Source organism: Euphorbia lathyris, chromosome 10 (assembly GCF_963576675.1).
Source record: "Euphorbia lathyris chromosome 10, ddEupLath1.1, whole genome shotgun sequence".
NCBI classification, from domain to species: Eukaryota; Viridiplantae; Streptophyta; class Magnoliopsida; order Malpighiales; family Euphorbiaceae; genus Euphorbia; species Euphorbia lathyris.
Window position 1 is genome coordinate 48051498 of NC_088919.1, and position 16662 is coordinate 48068159.

Below are 16662 nucleotides of genomic sequence, written 5' to 3' on the forward strand. Positions count from 1 at the left end.
TTTCCTATTCAGAGTAGTATTGTGTTTCAGATTTCTACTTGGATTCGGAATCGTGGGGACATTGTGGGATCATGGGTTCCTAGTTGGATTAGGATCATAGGTTCCTAGTAGGATTAGGATCATGGGTTCCAAGTAGGATTAGGTTATATTGGGTATTATAAATACCCCATTATGTAAACCTAATCATGTAATCTCCGTTTTTCTGCCTCCTAATAAATACTATTCTCCTTCTGCCCGTGGACTAGCCAACACAACGTTGGTGAACCACGTAAATTTGTGTTTTCGATTATCTACTTATTTATCTTTCATTAATTCCGCATAACAAAAATAATGTGCATGCTTATTTTCATTCATAAGTTGAAGGGATAGCGACAAAGAATCGTCTCAGATAAGTATGTGAAGGTGCTCAAACAATAAGATGATTTTTGGAAACAACGAGCCAAACTGTTTTTACTACAACATGGAGATTCTAACTCAAAATACTTTCACTTGTACGTATCAGCAAGTAAGCGAAGTAACACTTTTTCTGAGTTAAAAGACGATGAGGGGGAATGGTGAGGTTGGGACATCGGTCTTGGGTCTCTGTTAACAAACTATTATCAAGACATTTTTACATCTCGGGGGTGTGAGGCCGCGGATATCCTCCTTTTAATTCAACAACGGTTCTCAGCATGAGATAATGACTTTTTTTCTCCTCTGGTTTAGTGAAGATGAGGCAAAGAATGTATGTTTTTTTATGCATCCTGATAAGAGCCCGGACCTATATGGTCTCAATCTCGCTTTCTATCAATATTTTTGGGACATTATAGGTGCAGATGTGGTTGCTACATGTCGTTCGGTGCTCAGTGATTCATAGCCCTCTTTAACTCTAAATGAAACATTGATAGTTCTTATTCTGAACAAGCTTGTTGTAGAAAAGGTAACAGATCTTTAGCCTATTGCTCTGTGTAATGTACTATTTAAAATTATTTCAAAGATGTTAGCAAATAGATTTAAACAGGTGCTGCCTAATGTCATCTCAGAATGTCAAAGCGCATTTTTATCTAGTTGGTTGATTACTGGCAATATAATTGTGGCTTACAAAGGGATTCATAAGTTGAAGGGACAACAACAAGGGAAAGATGGTATGGATGCGCTCAAGTTGGATATAAGCAAAGCTTACGATAGAATCGAATGGAAGTCTCTTCACAGTATGCTAGAGTGTATTCCAGATGGATTGAGTGGTTGATGATGTGTGTATCGTCTATTAGTTATAAAATTATGCACGGGGGTAGGGATCTTGGACCGATTCTTCCTTCCTGGGGACTCCGTCAATGTGACCCTCTGTCACTGTTTCTATTTCTAGTGTGCACCGAAGGCTTGTCAAACCTTCTTCAAGCTAAAGAACGAGCAGGTTTCCTTCATGATTTCCAAATCACAAGGTCCGCCCCTCATATTTCTCATTTATTCTTCGCAGATGATAGTTGCTTATTCTTTTGGGCCAACTGTTCAAAAGCTTCAGTTATTCAGCAATGCCTTTAATCATATAAGAGAGCCTCGGGCCAAAAAATCAATTTTATGAAGTCAACCATATTTTCATCAAAAATACAGTGGCCTCGATTAAGAATGAAGTGACTACAATTTTGGGTATAAGAGAGGTGTGGAATATGGGGTGTTATTTGGGAGCACTAGTGACGGTTGGCAAAGGTAAAATGAAGACTTTCAACTTTCTCAAAGACCGAATTTGGGAACGAATCAATAATTAGAAGGAGAGGTTTATCTCTAGAGCGGGGAAGATGGTTCTAGTTAAAGCAATTTTACAGTCAATCCTGACGTATATAATGAGTGTGTTTCTCATGCTCGAGCAATTTCATGATGATGTTAATAAAATGCTTAATTGATTCTGGTGGCAATCTTCGGGTACTTATGGTTCTGGTATTCACTAGAAAAAACGGGAAAAGCTTTGTAATCCCAAAGCAGAGGGTGGGATGGGTTTTCAACACTTAAATAAATTTAACTTGGCTTTGTTAGCGAAACATGGATGGAGAATTCTACTGAATCCAAAGTGTCTAGTGTCGCGGGTGCTATAAGCAAGGTACTATCCGTCTTCTACCTTTTCATCTGCAGAACTCAGGCATAATCCGTCGTAGAGAAGTATTATGGCTAGTCGTGAACTTTTATGCAAAGGCATACGGCGCAAGATCGGAGGTGGAGAACCATTTTTGGTTTGGGATAGTCCATGGTTACCAGATGTCGAGCACTCGTTCCCTACAAGTCCGATTACAACAAAATATCCCCCAGATCTTGTCTAGAGCCTTCTTAATGGTAACGGGTATTGGAATTGGGAACTTGTGTATCGATGCTTCAATATCAAAGACCAACATTCATTTTCTCGATTCTGACCAAGTTGATGGCTGGTTTTGGATGCACAAAAAGTGAGGAAGCTATTCCGTGTGGAGTGGATATCAGATAGCATCCTCCTTAACAGTAACTTCAATTCAGTCGGTGGATTGGCAGCGTATTTGGTCTCTTCAAGTGGTCCCGAAGATTAAGAATTGCATATGGCAATTTTCACTGAGTCTCTTCCAACTCTAACAAGCTTAGCCAAATGTCACTACAACTTCGTTAACATCTGTGCGATATGTAATTCTATTGGGGAGGATGAGGAGCATATTTCCTAGCATGCCCGGTTGCTTTAGGAGCCTGGTCAGTGTATTTTGGGGACAACTGAATGAACTTAATCAATTCTTTTCAGAATTGGCTAGCTACTGCATTATCACAAGTTACCGGGATGATTTTGGCAGAAATTGCTGCAGTGGTTTTGTCCCTATAGAAACAATTGCAACCGACTCAAATTATCCAGTTCGCAAGGCAAGACCTGGGTGAATGGCAGCAAGCTCATTCACTAACTCAGACGGTAAGTTATTTGTCTATACGTGGAAAGCGGACTTTTTTATTTTTTAATTGTTCTCTTTTCATATTTAAGTCAATAAAGTTTTGTTTTGTTTTGATAAATAAATAAAAATAAAATAAAATAGAATGAAAAACTCAACTCATTAAACTTTTTACACCCCCAAATCAGTAAAATTTTCTGACCGCCTTCCTTCCTGGAAGAATCCCATAAGAGCAATCATATCAATTGGGAGCTTCTAGTGGTAAGAGAGAGAAAGGGCTATGTACAATTAGCCAAATTTTCACTTCCCCTGAATTTTGCTCTCTTTTTGTCTGCAACGCCGGTATAACCAGTCTTATCTCATCTGCACATCTCAACATGGTCGATCTATTTGATTAATTTTGGATTATTGATTTATTTGTGGAAATTGTTTTTCATTCCTATTTCTCTCAATTAGCTGATTCAAATTGAAATCTATTATGATAGAGGAAACAGCATGAGGAGTTTGAAGGAGGAAGAAGGGTTGAGGGACAAATATGTAATTTCAAACCTTTTTAAAAATCCAACATTTCCTCATCTTTTTCATCCTTTTTAAAGGCCTCATTTTTACACAGAATTAACAAGTTGAAGTGGCTAATGGAATATTCGTGCATTGACGGCCAAAATAACCAAAATAAACAAATTTAGAGTTGAAAAACAGCTGCTTATAACTATTTCGAAACCAAAATCAGCTAACTTTTACGAGCACAAGCTACTAGTAATAATAGATATAAACAATTGAACCATACATACATGCTCTAAACTACAAAATGTAAAACCAAACAGATCATCGACCTATCTGAGAGATGCCATATATATAATGCTCAACTATAGAACCTTAATCAAATACTTAATACCTGAGTACAATTGGATAAATTTGACCCACAATCATTATCAGATTAGTCAGATAGGTAAGGTTTATTTCCGTCAACATATCAGCAGTTCTGTTTCCTACAATAAAAAGAAAAGTATAAGTTTCGATTTATCTCTAACAATTGTATGCTTATTTCATTTCGGCAGTTTTTGTGTCCAGCTTAACCAACAAAATAATGAACCCCGTCAATTAGGCTTCGTACATTTACCTCCTGAACTTGGCTCAAAAAACCGATTGACTCACTTTAAGAGACTTGATTTGGACAAAGTAAGGGGCATAATAGAACGGTGTAAGCAAGTTTAAGAAGTCAATAAGTCACTTTAACTTCAGGAAGCTAACAAACCACTTTGTAATTTGTAAATTCGGAAAGTCAATCAGTTTTTAAGACCAAGTTCCAGTGACCTCTAATGTATTATTAAGGTCCAGCATATCTGACACAACACCATCAAATAAACACCCACAAAAGAAAACAAACTACAAAAACAGAAAATGATCCTTGAATGAAATTTAAGAAACAATTTCAAATAAGTTGATAGATTTAATTCTCCAAAATACCTAAAGTTGAAAATTTAATAATATATATGAAAGTTGCAAAAGGAAAGTAAGAAAAAACTACTAGCTTCATACTTTTCATGGTGCAATTTCAATTCATTGTTTTTGTTCTAGCTCAATTTTATCCTTTTTCAAGATATTTCATCGGTTTATTAATCAAACATCAAACTTATTTGATAATCACTTTATCGGTCACCATTAGATTAGAATTCTAATGTGGAAAAATTTATAGCCTTATTTAATTAGTTAATTTCTCCACCCTAGAATTCTAATTTAGTGGTCATTGATTAGGTGAACATTACTGCACTAGCAAAATATCAATAATGAACTAGGGCAAAATGATAAGGGTAAAACTACACTTCCTCGAATACGTTAGGTATATATAATATAACACAAGTTTCCAACTTTAGTTAAATACTGTTATACTATCAAGTATCAAATTTATTCAGTCAGTCCCAATTTCCCTCAATAATAACAAAAATACATTACTTTTATAAGATTGCTTCGCAACCCAGAGCTGAAATTAATTACACTCATGGTTCTCCAACTATAAAAAGAAATGCAACGAAATTGCCATGATTCTTTGTTTGTAACGAGAAGCCACTTACTGTTTCATACTTGTTTCTTCTGTTGTCATTTTGACCAGAAATTGACAAAACCAATTGCCAGAGGTTCCACGTGGAGAATAAAGAAAAACAACAAAAATTATTTTCTTTTTCTTGCATCCTAATCTTCATGTCAAAATAGTAACCTGATACCCACGTGTCATCTCCGGCAAATGAGTTTACTGATTTCGGGACAAAGGACAACAGAAGAAACAAAAGTCAAACAGCTAGGAGTTTCTCATTACAAAATAAAGAGTTATGACAATTTTATTCCATTTCTGATAGTTCAAGGACCGTGAATTTTTGTATACCATGCCACCGATGTTACATATATGCCAGATAAGAGAACACGGTTAACTAATCTCGAGTGATATTGGTAAATAATTAAAGATATAACTTAAAGAGTACAAAATCTACAGCAAGGAAAAAGCAGATAGAGTATAGCAAATATACATAATAATATAGTCACAAAAATAAGTTTTACTTACATTTCCAATCTCTCATGAAATCTTGCTGCTGAATAGTTGCAATGTCTCCTCACTCAAACAGCCGAGTATACCCCGGCTTAGGTTGCTTGTATACTTCATATCAGAAATAAGACGCTTATGTGACATAAGACGTTGGGAAAATGTGAATGATGGCAACTCTTGCAAGATCAATCCGCCTTCATCTTCGATCCCGAATACTGGTCTGTTGTTGCTCCCTGTGTCTATGATAACAGATTTTGGCAGTCGAATATCGCTTACTCTGGCAGATGCAATACCGGATTTTGTATACTTGTCACCCTCTCTCTTCAAGTGAAGATTGGAACCCAGTACCCCTTGTCCAATGGTGGCAGAAGGACTGAGTGATGGCTGAGTAACAACCATCTCATTCGGCATTCCGAGCTTCGGACGAAATGTAGCAACAATGTCATCACTACTGTAACAATAAGCAAGGGATATACAAACTCCTTGATCTGCTGTTTCATGAACCAATGATGGTCTTCATAAATGAAAGGGAATCTTGTTAGAAAGTGAAAACAGCCTGTAAGTATAGTTATTAAAGGCGCAAGGGGGGTCCTGGAGCCTTGGCGCAAGATGCACTAAAAGAATAAAAGTATAGAAAATCATAAATGATCATATTTAAAATATAAAAAATGACATTCTAAAATCAAAATGCAATAAATACTAAATCATGACAATATTCTTAATTATAAGGTCTAACATAAAATAAACCTCGTATTGTAAAGTTCAAGTGTTTAATTAAATAGTAAATCCTAAGTTGAACAATTGCTTCAACTTCAAGTTCTTCTGGTGTTGTCTGCTTTTCTCTTTTCTTTTCTTTTTTTTCGTTGTCTGCTTCTTCTTTCTCTCCTTTTTTTCCTCATTATGGTGCCTGCGTTTCTTCAAAGTTTGTGTTCTTTTTTGTTGTTTATTTTGGACACTAGATGTATCTAAGCCAATGATGGGGATTAAACATGTATCTAACTCTTTTAAAACCCTTAAAAAAACAATCTGACAAATAGGCGCACCTCTTATAACCATGGCTAGGTGCAGCTTGGCAATTGCCTGTGCCACCTGAACCAGTCATTATATCCTTACCATTAATCATACTTTAATGAGTATTTGAAAAAAAAATGAATCAAATTTATGTAATTCAGTCTGGATAGTTATATAACAACCATATAGGATAATTTAGCAAATTCTATGCTTTATGAACCACAAAATACAGTTTGTCTCTTAGTCGGGAAAAGACATGATATAGGTAAAATTGAACTGCTCCCTCCGTTTTTTATTACATGACTTTTTAGGTTCATCAATTTCTTTTTCTATACAACGTTATATACTACCTATGCACTTTTCGACATTTTTTTCCCTCAAATTTTACCCTTATTTATACTAAGAAAAAGGTTTAGAATTAATGCAAACAACCCTATAATTAAGCCCTAATAACTAGGAAAAAAGATAATTTTGGCATGGAAAGTAGAGTTTCAGGAGAGGTTTTAGGAGAAGTATTAATAGTTTATTGATTCTAATAAAAAAAACCTTAAACAACATGAAAAAGAGAGGGAGTAATAATTTCCAACCTTTCTTCAGTGTGGCCAAAGTTCCACTCACAGATGCCTATAGAAGAAGCAGATAACAATGTTCTAACTCCAGAAGAAGAGCTACTTTGAAGAGATCGTACGGTATGGATTGGGTTTCTCGTAAGCCCAGGCCTGGATTCCAATGGACTCCCCGTTTGGCGCACATCAAAAGCCAAAAGTGAGCCGTTCTGCAAGGTGGGAAAACAAGTCAAAATTTCAATGTATGCTTGCTGAGACAATCATGATAAACATTATTAACTTAAGGGTAGGACCTGTAGCCCAGCATATATGTGATTTGAGCTGTTAAGATCCCAGGAGCATGACCAAGCAGCAGCCTGTAAAAGCAGATGAAATCAGTAAAATACTAGATAGCATCTATGTTACACAAGAACTTTTATTTTATAGCTATTACATTTCCGTAAAATTAAAAAAAAAAAAAAAAGAAATTGTCTCTTATTTGAAAACTCGTTTCTTAGGATGTATTGTGTTTTCAAAAGTGGATCGATGCTAATTACATATTCAGTAAAATCCTATTTCAGAATGAAAAATTCTCTTTTTTCCCTCTACTATATGACTTGTATGCAACTTTCTTAAGGGAAAAGTACAAATAAAACCTTTGTGGTTTCATGGATTTGCAAATAGAGGAATATGGTTTTATTTTTTTGCAAAAGAGGGCATGTGTTTACCCAGTTAACACAAAAGAAGGAATTTGACTACCAGTTAACACAAAAGAAGGAATTTGACTAACGGTGTTAGTCTATGATGATGTGGCGTGTTGACTTTGATGACGTTGCTGATGTGGCATGTTGACTTGATGATGTGTCAAACGGTGTTATTCAAATTCCTTGTTTCGCTAAATGTGTAAAGCACATACCCTCATTTGCAAAAAAACAAAAAAAAAAAATACGTTTCTCTATATTTGCAAATCAATGAAACCACAAGAATTTTATTCATACTTTTCCATTTTTTTAATGTTTATAAAGGGCGGCCCGGTGCACTACGCGTCCCCGCTAAGCGAGGGTTCGGGGAGGAGTCCCACCACAAGGGTGTATTGGGGGCAAGCCTTCCCCTACCAATTTTTGGCAAGAGGCCGCTCCTAAGACTCGAATTACCATTGTGCCAAGGCTCGCCCTCTTTTTTAATGTGTATATATATATATAATTAAACATGCATCCTTATAAATTCTATATCTTGATTATTTACATGTTTCCCCACCTTCCGTTTCCTATATTTTTTATAAACAAATTACGAGCAATAACTCAAAGTAGGAGACATGTTCTGACTTATGAGGTAGGCAGTAACACAGATTTCCCAATAAGCAAACAAACATCAAGACATGTTCCCCTGTGTATGAAAACACTGAACTAAAAAAATATGGTGGCACGATATTAGTAAAAGGAGTTTTACATTAGACAATTAAACTAGAACTATCAACAGTAATTACCGATCAAGATTCAAGACAGGCAGACAGACGTGACACTGTAGCCAGTATATATTCTAAAAGCTTGAGGTTTACTTTCTGATTCCAGGCCACAAGTGAAAGTTCAAACCTATTGACAATAATAGCTAATAATTATATCTAATTTCTACAAGGTACATTTATAAATTTACAACAGCAGTAATAGTTATTTCTAATTTCTTTCTGATACATTTAGTAATTCCTTTATGTTATTTTTAGGAATATTCAAACCCAGACATGCAGCGACCATGACATAAGCAAAACCATTGTAGCAGAGAACGGTTCAAAAAATCCTACCACAGTTTGTGAATCCATCTAAAGAGGAATAATCTTAACATAATATCAAGGGAAGTCGTTCAGAACCGTAGGGGGGAAAAACACTTACTGGTAAATCATATGAAAGGATGACACTGTTGCTTTCCGAACTGTAGCAAACAATAGCAAGAGGTAGGGGTTCATGGTATTGTGGAATTAAAAACACAGAAAGAAGAACTTCATATATTACCAGTAGCAATACCTGAGAACTGATAATTTCTTGCCTAAGGAAGCACAGAGTGCATGACCTCTATTGAAGGGAGATATTTGTAGGTCCTTTATGATTTTCATGCTAGAAGGAAAAAATATATCTTCACTTTCATGGGGAGGCAGCAAGTTCAACTGCCAGATATACGTTTGAAAGTAGGATAGTTAGGTTTCAAATAAAAATCTTTTTAATGACATTAAAACCTTTCAAGTTGCAGCATAGAAACATTACTTTTGTAAGAACATGTGACCCACCAATCTTTGGAAGCCTTCGAACTAGTAATACCATTTGGCCAACTGCATCTATATCAAATAGAGATGCTCCCTCCACCTGCAACTCTCCCTGTGATGATTAAAAGTCAAGTCGTTAATGTTAAATTGAAAGTATAATAAGATGAGATTAAATGAAGTCAAACAAAACAATAGGGTGAAAGTCAATGTAGAGAACAGAATTCTTTCTACAGAGACATCCCAAAACAATAATGTTAAGTCACAGTTTTATGCTCCGACATAAAAGAAGGGTTCTGCAATGACATACAATAGAAGGAAACTCTATATTTACAGATGAAGACCATTTCAAAAGAAAATGATATTTCAGAAGAATCAGTAACAATGAAGCACAGGATCAAAATATTTCAATATGCGGGAAAGCCTGTTACACTGGGGACAACAGGAAATATTTATGTCAAATCTTTCCAAAGAAGAATAATAGACATACTTTACAACATAAGTGGTACTGAAAGTATAAACTATGTGCAGAAGAAAACTTATAGTAATTTGTATCAACACTCCACTTAGCTGCCAGATAAAATCGAGGAGCTCACAAGCAAATTATGTGTTAATTAAAAAAATTGTTATCACCATAACAAAGGAAAGCTCATAAATGACTCGTGCAATCTTCAATTCAGTGAATAAGGACATGGTTTTTATAATGGTATTTGCAAACTTTATTGTACACATTAATCATGGTTTAAAGAAAAAAAGTAAAAACAAAGGTTAAGAAAAGGGGCAGGAAAAAAAAACAAGAGTTCGAACAGAAAAGTTAAAAGAGAAAGCATCCGCACCTCTGATACAAAACTGCAAGAAGAACCTTGTCTGCAGAACTTGGAGTTTATATTTTCTGAAAACAATATATAGATCTAAGTTATTCCAGAGGGACAGGAAAACTACTTGGTTTAATTTTTCCAGTATTTAAAGCAGAAAGGTTAATCTCAAAAAGGATAAGGAGACAAAGAGGCTAGGAAAGTAAAGGCATCAACATCACAAACTCATTGATCTGTAACCACTAAATGGTAAGTAACAACCATAGACCAGCTTTGGAAAAAACAGTAAGGACAAATACAGATCATTTATCTGAAGAATAATCGCTCAATATAGATTTTTCCAATAGTTCCTACCAGCAGCGTTAGAAATAATTGACCTGCTCTGTAAGTCTCCTAATAAATGCTCCAAACATGTTGTCCTCTGCAAAGTCAAAAGTTTAAATATATCAGTAATGAACAGAAGCAAACACATAAGTAAACAAAATACTTCGAATTTCCAACCATAAGATCTAATTAATCTTAATTCTACACACAATATCAATCCTAAAGAATGAGTTAGTTTCTTAATCTTGATTGTAAACTTTGAGATGCAAATGCATTTTGAACTAGTAATTCATAAAACTTGATGAAACAAAGGACTATTCATAAAGGAACCTAAACAGCCAGTAATAAGACCAAGACATTCAGCATCATAGTATGTGAATCTGAGGATTCACTTTAAGAAGGTGAAATTCAAAAGGGAAACATAATTTAGGCTTTAGCATACCTCTGCAAGCTGCTTAACTTTATGGTTCAACTCAGCTTCCCTCTTTAGCCATTCACTTTCTTTTCTAGATGAATCAGCATTCTGTGTGCAGAAGTATAAGATCATATCATATGTATTTATTCTAGCAGACATTACAAAACACCAAAAAATAAAACCTCATTATTAGTGTAACCCTCTTTCTTTTTCTAGAGTAAACAATATTGCAAACTCTCATACAGCCCCACATGAATGGAAGCAACAAATTTAAAAAAAAAAAAAATCAAAATCTAAGGACAAAGCAGTTCTTTTTATAAAAAAAAATTGAAAAAAAAAAATATTGCAATTATCTATTTATATTATGTCAGCAGATATTCCTACCTTCTTCTCAAGAAAAGCACATTTAACCTCCAGAGATCGAATTGTCTGCAAAAAAGGTCATCAACTCTACATATTTATACTGTCAATTTCCTGAAAGAATGTAAAGCTTGAGACTACTGGCAGTACCTTCTGTGATTCGTTATCAACCACAACAATCCTCGGAGCAAAGAGTTTCCTCACATCTTTTAACGAGCATTTCCTGTTACATTGAGGACACTAAAATGGAAGGAAAGAACATTAAGTAAAAATGGACAGACTGAGTCTTAAAATATTCATCAAAAGTAAACACATTAACAAATACCTTGGCCGAACTTCTCTTTTGTTTCAGCCATTTACTGATGCAACTCAATCCATAAAGATGCCCGCAAGGAAGACAACTACACACTCAAATACAATTATACAATTAACAGGTGATTTCACAGTTCCAAAGCCAAATAACAGGAAACAAAATTCCTAGAAACTAAGATTTCGAAAACCTCAAAGACAATGCAAAGAGATGAAGGAACGAAAATGCACCAGATATGATGATCTCCCTCATTGGTCCAAGCATCCATACAAATAGGGCAAAAGAGGCCGTCAATTTCAATCGGATTACATTCTTTCCCCTGAGAACACTCGGCATTCTCATCTCCGATTAACGTCTCTCTTCCGCCGCCGCCTCCTTGCTCTACTCTACTCCGCTTACTTCTCCCTTCTTCCACACTATCTCGACCAGAATTAAGACCAATATTGCTTGAAACCCTATGCGAATTGACGACTGGAATGTACTCTTCCTCGCCCCTCTCCTCCTCCTCCTCCTCCTCCTCGGTTTCCGACTCATTCTCTGCGTCTTCATCCATTTCGTAAATAATATTATACTCGTTGTCTTCGTCTGAATTATACGGTTCCTCCATCAGAGTGCTCAAACAGTTAAGCGGAGTGTACTGAGAGAGCGGAGGTAGAGAAACTTCCGTTTTCTCTTTCGTAAATGAGGAGGGAAAGCTGAAAGACCAAAAATAGTAATAGCCCGCTGACCCACCTAAAATTTGCTTCTAGACGACAGCTCGTTTTTGTAATCGGACGAATGTCTAGTGATCAACGCACCGTCGCTTACTGGAAACCTTACAAAGTTCAGTTTGCGGGCCGCCCAAGCCCAAGCCCATCATTTATAAATTAGATTTGAACATTGTGTATTTGACATTGGGTCGAATACATGAATATCATAATTAAGTACAAAATTACAATTAAATCATATTACAAAATTTAATTTTTAATATGTCATTATTCTCTATATATTATAATTTTACACCATAATTTAAAAATTTTAGACTCTAATTCGTAAATCATAAACCCTAGAAAATATATTCTAAACTTCTAATTTATAAATTCTAATCCTTAAAATATATTAAAAGTACTGATTTTACTAGTTTGATATAATCCAAAATTATAAGTTGATATAGTTGTAAATAGTTTTTAAAAGATGAATTTCTATGTAATTTTCCCTTTGACATTTGGCCCGATACACTCCAATCAACACATAAAATATAAAATAGATTATGGCCTTATTTTGTCTCAATAATCTGAATTGATCCATTCTTATATCATATTTTAAGTTATCTTGCAACTTACTTTCCACCTCTTAGCCAATTCATTACCGGAATCCGTTGTCTTCACTAGGAAAGCACCACTCAGAGACCTCACATATAATGGTTCGGCAACGTACTTCGCGAGGGGCTACTTTATAAGGAATATGGACCAAGCTCACAAAGCCCGGCAAAACAAACACTCAAACCAAACCAACCCGTGGACACGTCCAGATCTGACCCATCTAGTAATCTATATATAAAGGCAGCTAAGTTCTATTAATGAGGTCTGATCTCTCTGTAGTTGATCTCTTTTCTATCTAACTTAGACGTCGAAGTGTTGCGAGGGACCGACCTCAGTACAAGCGACGTCCGCAAGCGAAGGGCAACACCGAAGGTCCTACATCTTTATTAGCCTCTATTGGAGATGCCATTATAAACTTCACATCTTCTCCTTCTTTTATTTACTGATTTATTCTTACTTCCTAAGTTGCAATTTTATTTTTTCACACTCTCATTTTGATATGTGTTGCAATTCTATAAATAAACGAGATATATTATATTTTGAAATTTAATTAATAAATAAAATTACTAAAATTTAATGTTTTTTTGTTAATAAAAGTTTAGATAAGGATATGTCTAAATTTTGACGGAGTGGGGAATCAAACCTCAAACATCAAACCTCAAACTGACAAGCATATATTTAACTTTTTACCACTGGAACCTACTCTTATTGGCTAAAACAATTTAATGTTAGTTGGCTAATTAAAATCTAAAAATAACTTTTATTATTATATCTTAGCTAAGATTCCATTATTTCATATGAGATTCTATTTATTTGCAATTCTATTATATATTTTTATCAATATAATGTGAATATATTGAGTTGATAAATAAAAATACACGGAGAAACAAAAAAAAAAATAATTAAAATAAAATTTCAATAAAAAAGAAATTCAATAAAATCCAATGTTATCAGAACCGGACCGGACATTAAACCGGATTGGTAACTGGATCACGGGTCACTTGGTCGGATCGGATTGGTCGAACCGCATCCGGGTCTGGTGGGGATTTTTCTTTCTTCTTTAATGTAAGCGCATTGTGCGTAAATTTTTATTTTTTTTAATATATATATAACTAATTTAAAATTATTTTTATACATTATATATATCCAAAATAAATTATAAACAACATTTGGTTTGTTATTTTTTTGTTAATTTGAGTCTTAAATATATGATGAATAAATTAAATTTAGAATAAATTAAAATATATCAACGTATTCTATATCATAAGATCTTTTTAAAAATATATTATAAACTCAAAACGAACAAGTGATAAATGAGAAGTTGATGCTCAAAGTGAAGGACTTAAAATGGTTTGGAAAAAGATAAAAGAAAATTAAGCATTCACATCCCACATAGGAAAGAAATGAGAAACTTAACTAGTTTATAAGTAAATGGCATTTAGAAGCCTTTAACTAATTACTAGGGAAAATGCTCTCTCACGCGCAGGGGTGCAATCGATTAACTGTTGGGTTAGCCGCCTAAAATTTCTCCAGCAACTAGAGACCCGGGGTCGCTCCGGTTCCCGGCCGGACCGCCGGGTCCCGGCCCGACCCGAACCTGATAACATTGATAAAATCTAAAACTTAATAAATTACTAAAATTCAAATTAAATAGAAATAGAAATTTCATAAAAAAAATATTTATGATATCGAAAATAATTAAAATGAAATTCTTATCGTTATATTAGATTAGGTTAGCAGGGTAGCATTCTATTTTCATAACTATTTGTACACCTATTTTATCGTTATGTTATTATTGTGTGAATTTTCCATCTACAAGAAATCCTTTCAAGCCAAATGCGTGTCACAACACAAATCACAACACAGGCTTTGAATTTGAATTTGATAAGATGTCTTATCCTCTTATTCCGTTACAAGCAAAAACTTGAACTCATATCTCTGCAATGGAATCCTTAGCTTTACTTTTCCTTTTTCCTCTTTCTCTTTGCCTCTATCTCTACTTCCTCTACTCCAATTTCCAAAAAAAATCTTCCAAAAAAGGCTTCAAAATCTATCCTCTCGTAGGAGCTTTGCCTGAATTCTTGATTAACCGGCACCGTTTTCTCGACTGGACTACAGAAGTGCTGCAGGACTGTCCTTCCAACACCGCCTTCTTCCACCGTCCAGGAAACGTCCACGGAATCATCACAGCTAGCCCTGAAATCGTCGAACATATTCTCAAGAACAATTTCGAGAATTATCCGAAAGGAGATCGCTCCGTTTCTATTCTCCAGGACTTTCTCGGCACCGGAATCTTCAATTCCGATGGAGAAATGTGGCGACTTCAAAGAAAAATTGCTAGCTACGAATTCAACACTAAATCGCTTAGAATTTTCATTATGGACAGTGTTAAGATCGAGATTTCAACAAGATTGATTCCTCTACTCGAAAGAGCTTCGAAATTGAATCAGGAATTGGATTTGCAGGAGATTTTAGAGAGGTTTGCGTTTGATAATATTTGTAAACTTGCTTTCAATGTCGATCCATGTTGTCTCGGCGGCGACGGTGTTGCTGTCGGTGAGTTTATGAAAGCATTTGAAGAAGCAACCACGCTTAGCGCCAGAAGATTTTTGCACGCAGCTCCATTTTTATGGAAAATCAGTAAGTTTTTTAATATCGGAGAAGAGAAATCACTCCAAAAATCGATTAAGATAGTCCATGAATTTGCCGACGAGATAATTAAATCTAGAATAGCAAAAAGAACTGAGAATCAAAATGACGATTTAGATTTACTCTCCCGTTTTATCCAAAACGACGACAGTAACTCACCGGAATTTCTCCGTGATATAGTCATAAGCTTCATTCTCGCCGGCAGAGACACCACTTCCGCAGCTTTAACCTGGTTTTTCTGGCTACTATCATCAAATCCACAAGTGGAAAGAAAAATACTAAACGAACTCGAATCGATCAGAGCAAGAACCGGAAAAATCACCTGCGACGGTGAAACTTTCAGTTTCGAAGAGCTGAAAGACATGAACTACTTACAGGCAGCAATTTCGGAGTCCATGAGATTGTATCCGCCGGTGCCGGTGGACACAAGAGCTTGTAAAAACGAAGACGTTTTTCCCGACGGAACATTCATCGGAAAAAATTGGTTTGTGGCTTACCATATGTATGCAATGGGGAGGATGGAGAGATTATGGGGGGAAAGTTGCTGCGAATATTTGCCGGAGAGATGGCTGGACGATGATGGAGTTTGCAGGCAAGAAAGTCCGTTTAAGTTTCCGGTGTTTAATGCCGGACCGAGAATATGTTTAGGTAAAGATATGGCTTATATTCAGATGAAATCCATAGCAGCAGCTGTTATTGAGAGGTTTCATATTGATGTGAATAGCAAGGAGAAATGTCCAGAACATGTGTTGGCCATGACACTTAGAATGAAAGGTGGATTGCAAATTAAGGCAAAGGAAAGATGTTATTAAAAGTTCTCGGTTTCGGTTTTAGTTTTAGTTTTAGTTTCGCTTTCACGCATTTACAAGTATTAATTAATGTGATATGACAGTTTTTGTTGCAAAGGGAAATCGGCGTTTGCATATTTAGCAAGAAAAAAGAAAGTGGATTGCTAAATACTGTCCTCGTTTTTTCATTTGGATTTTTTTGCTTTTCTCATAATTTTAATTAAAAACTGAAAATTCTCTCTCTAATTTCTTCCAACATCACAAACCCGAACAACAATAATTGAAATTATGAAAATAATTGATGCATAACAACCCGAAAACTCTGGAAATAGATGTTTACGAGTCGAAAGTATTAAAATTTACATTTTTTTATCAAAGAAATCATGAAAATAAATAAATAAAAAATTTCTCAGAAAACCAAAATTTCAGTTTTGAATTTTTTTTTATGAAAATGATAAAATTGTCTGAATGGTAGTGGTGA

General features: G+C 35.1%; 2 protein-coding genes across 2 annotated transcripts; one reads left to right on the forward strand and one right to left on the reverse strand.

Moving 5' to 3' along the window:
- Positions 1-3604: 3604 nt before the first annotated feature.
- LOC136210042 (uncharacterized) lies at positions 3605-12186 on the reverse strand. The gene is made up of 14 exons (XM_066001718.1): positions 11674-12186; positions 11459-11534; positions 11284-11373; positions 11158-11202; positions 10801-10881; positions 10389-10455; positions 10056-10111; positions 9224-9334; positions 8987-9126; positions 8855-8894; positions 7283-7345; positions 7011-7198; positions 5431-5926; positions 3605-3862 (listed from the first exon to the last, which is right to left on the reverse strand). The coding sequence occupies exons 1-13, from the start codon at positions 12048-12050 to the stop codon at positions 5443-5445; spliced, it is 1818 nt and encodes a 605-aa protein (XP_065857790.1). The 5' UTR covers positions 12051-12186; the 3' UTR covers positions 3605-3862; positions 5431-5442.
- A 2381-nt stretch (positions 12187-14567) lies between these two features.
- Positions 14568-16356, forward strand: LOC136209786 (cytochrome P450 CYP94D108-like). The gene has a single exon (XM_066001369.1). It carries the CDS (start codon positions 14688-14690, stop codon positions 16203-16205), a length of 1518 nt encoding a protein of 505 aa, XP_065857441.1. The 5' UTR covers positions 14568-14687; the 3' UTR covers positions 16206-16356.
- Positions 16357-16662: the final 306 nt, after the last annotated feature.

What these genes read in the sequence shown, in the direction of transcription:
- LOC136210042 (XM_066001718.1), bottom strand. Translation starts at nt 12,050, where the DNA reads ATGGAGGAACCGTATAATTCAGACGAAGACAACGAGTATAATATTATT. An exon ending in CTTGCAGTTTTGTATCAGAG is followed by an intron (nt 9,335 to 10,055) that starts GTGCGGATGCTT and finishes TAATCATCACAG; the next exon opens with GGAGAGTTGCAGGTGGAGGG. An exon ending in TCCTTTCATATGATTTACCA is followed by an intron (nt 7,346 to 8,854) that starts GTAAGTGTTTTT and finishes CTGCTTTTACAG; the next exon opens with GCTGCTGCTTGGTCATGCTC.
- LOC136209786 (XM_066001369.1), top strand. Translation starts at nt 14,688, where the DNA reads ATGGAATCCTTAGCTTTACTTTTCCTTTTTCCTCTTTCTCTTTGCCTC.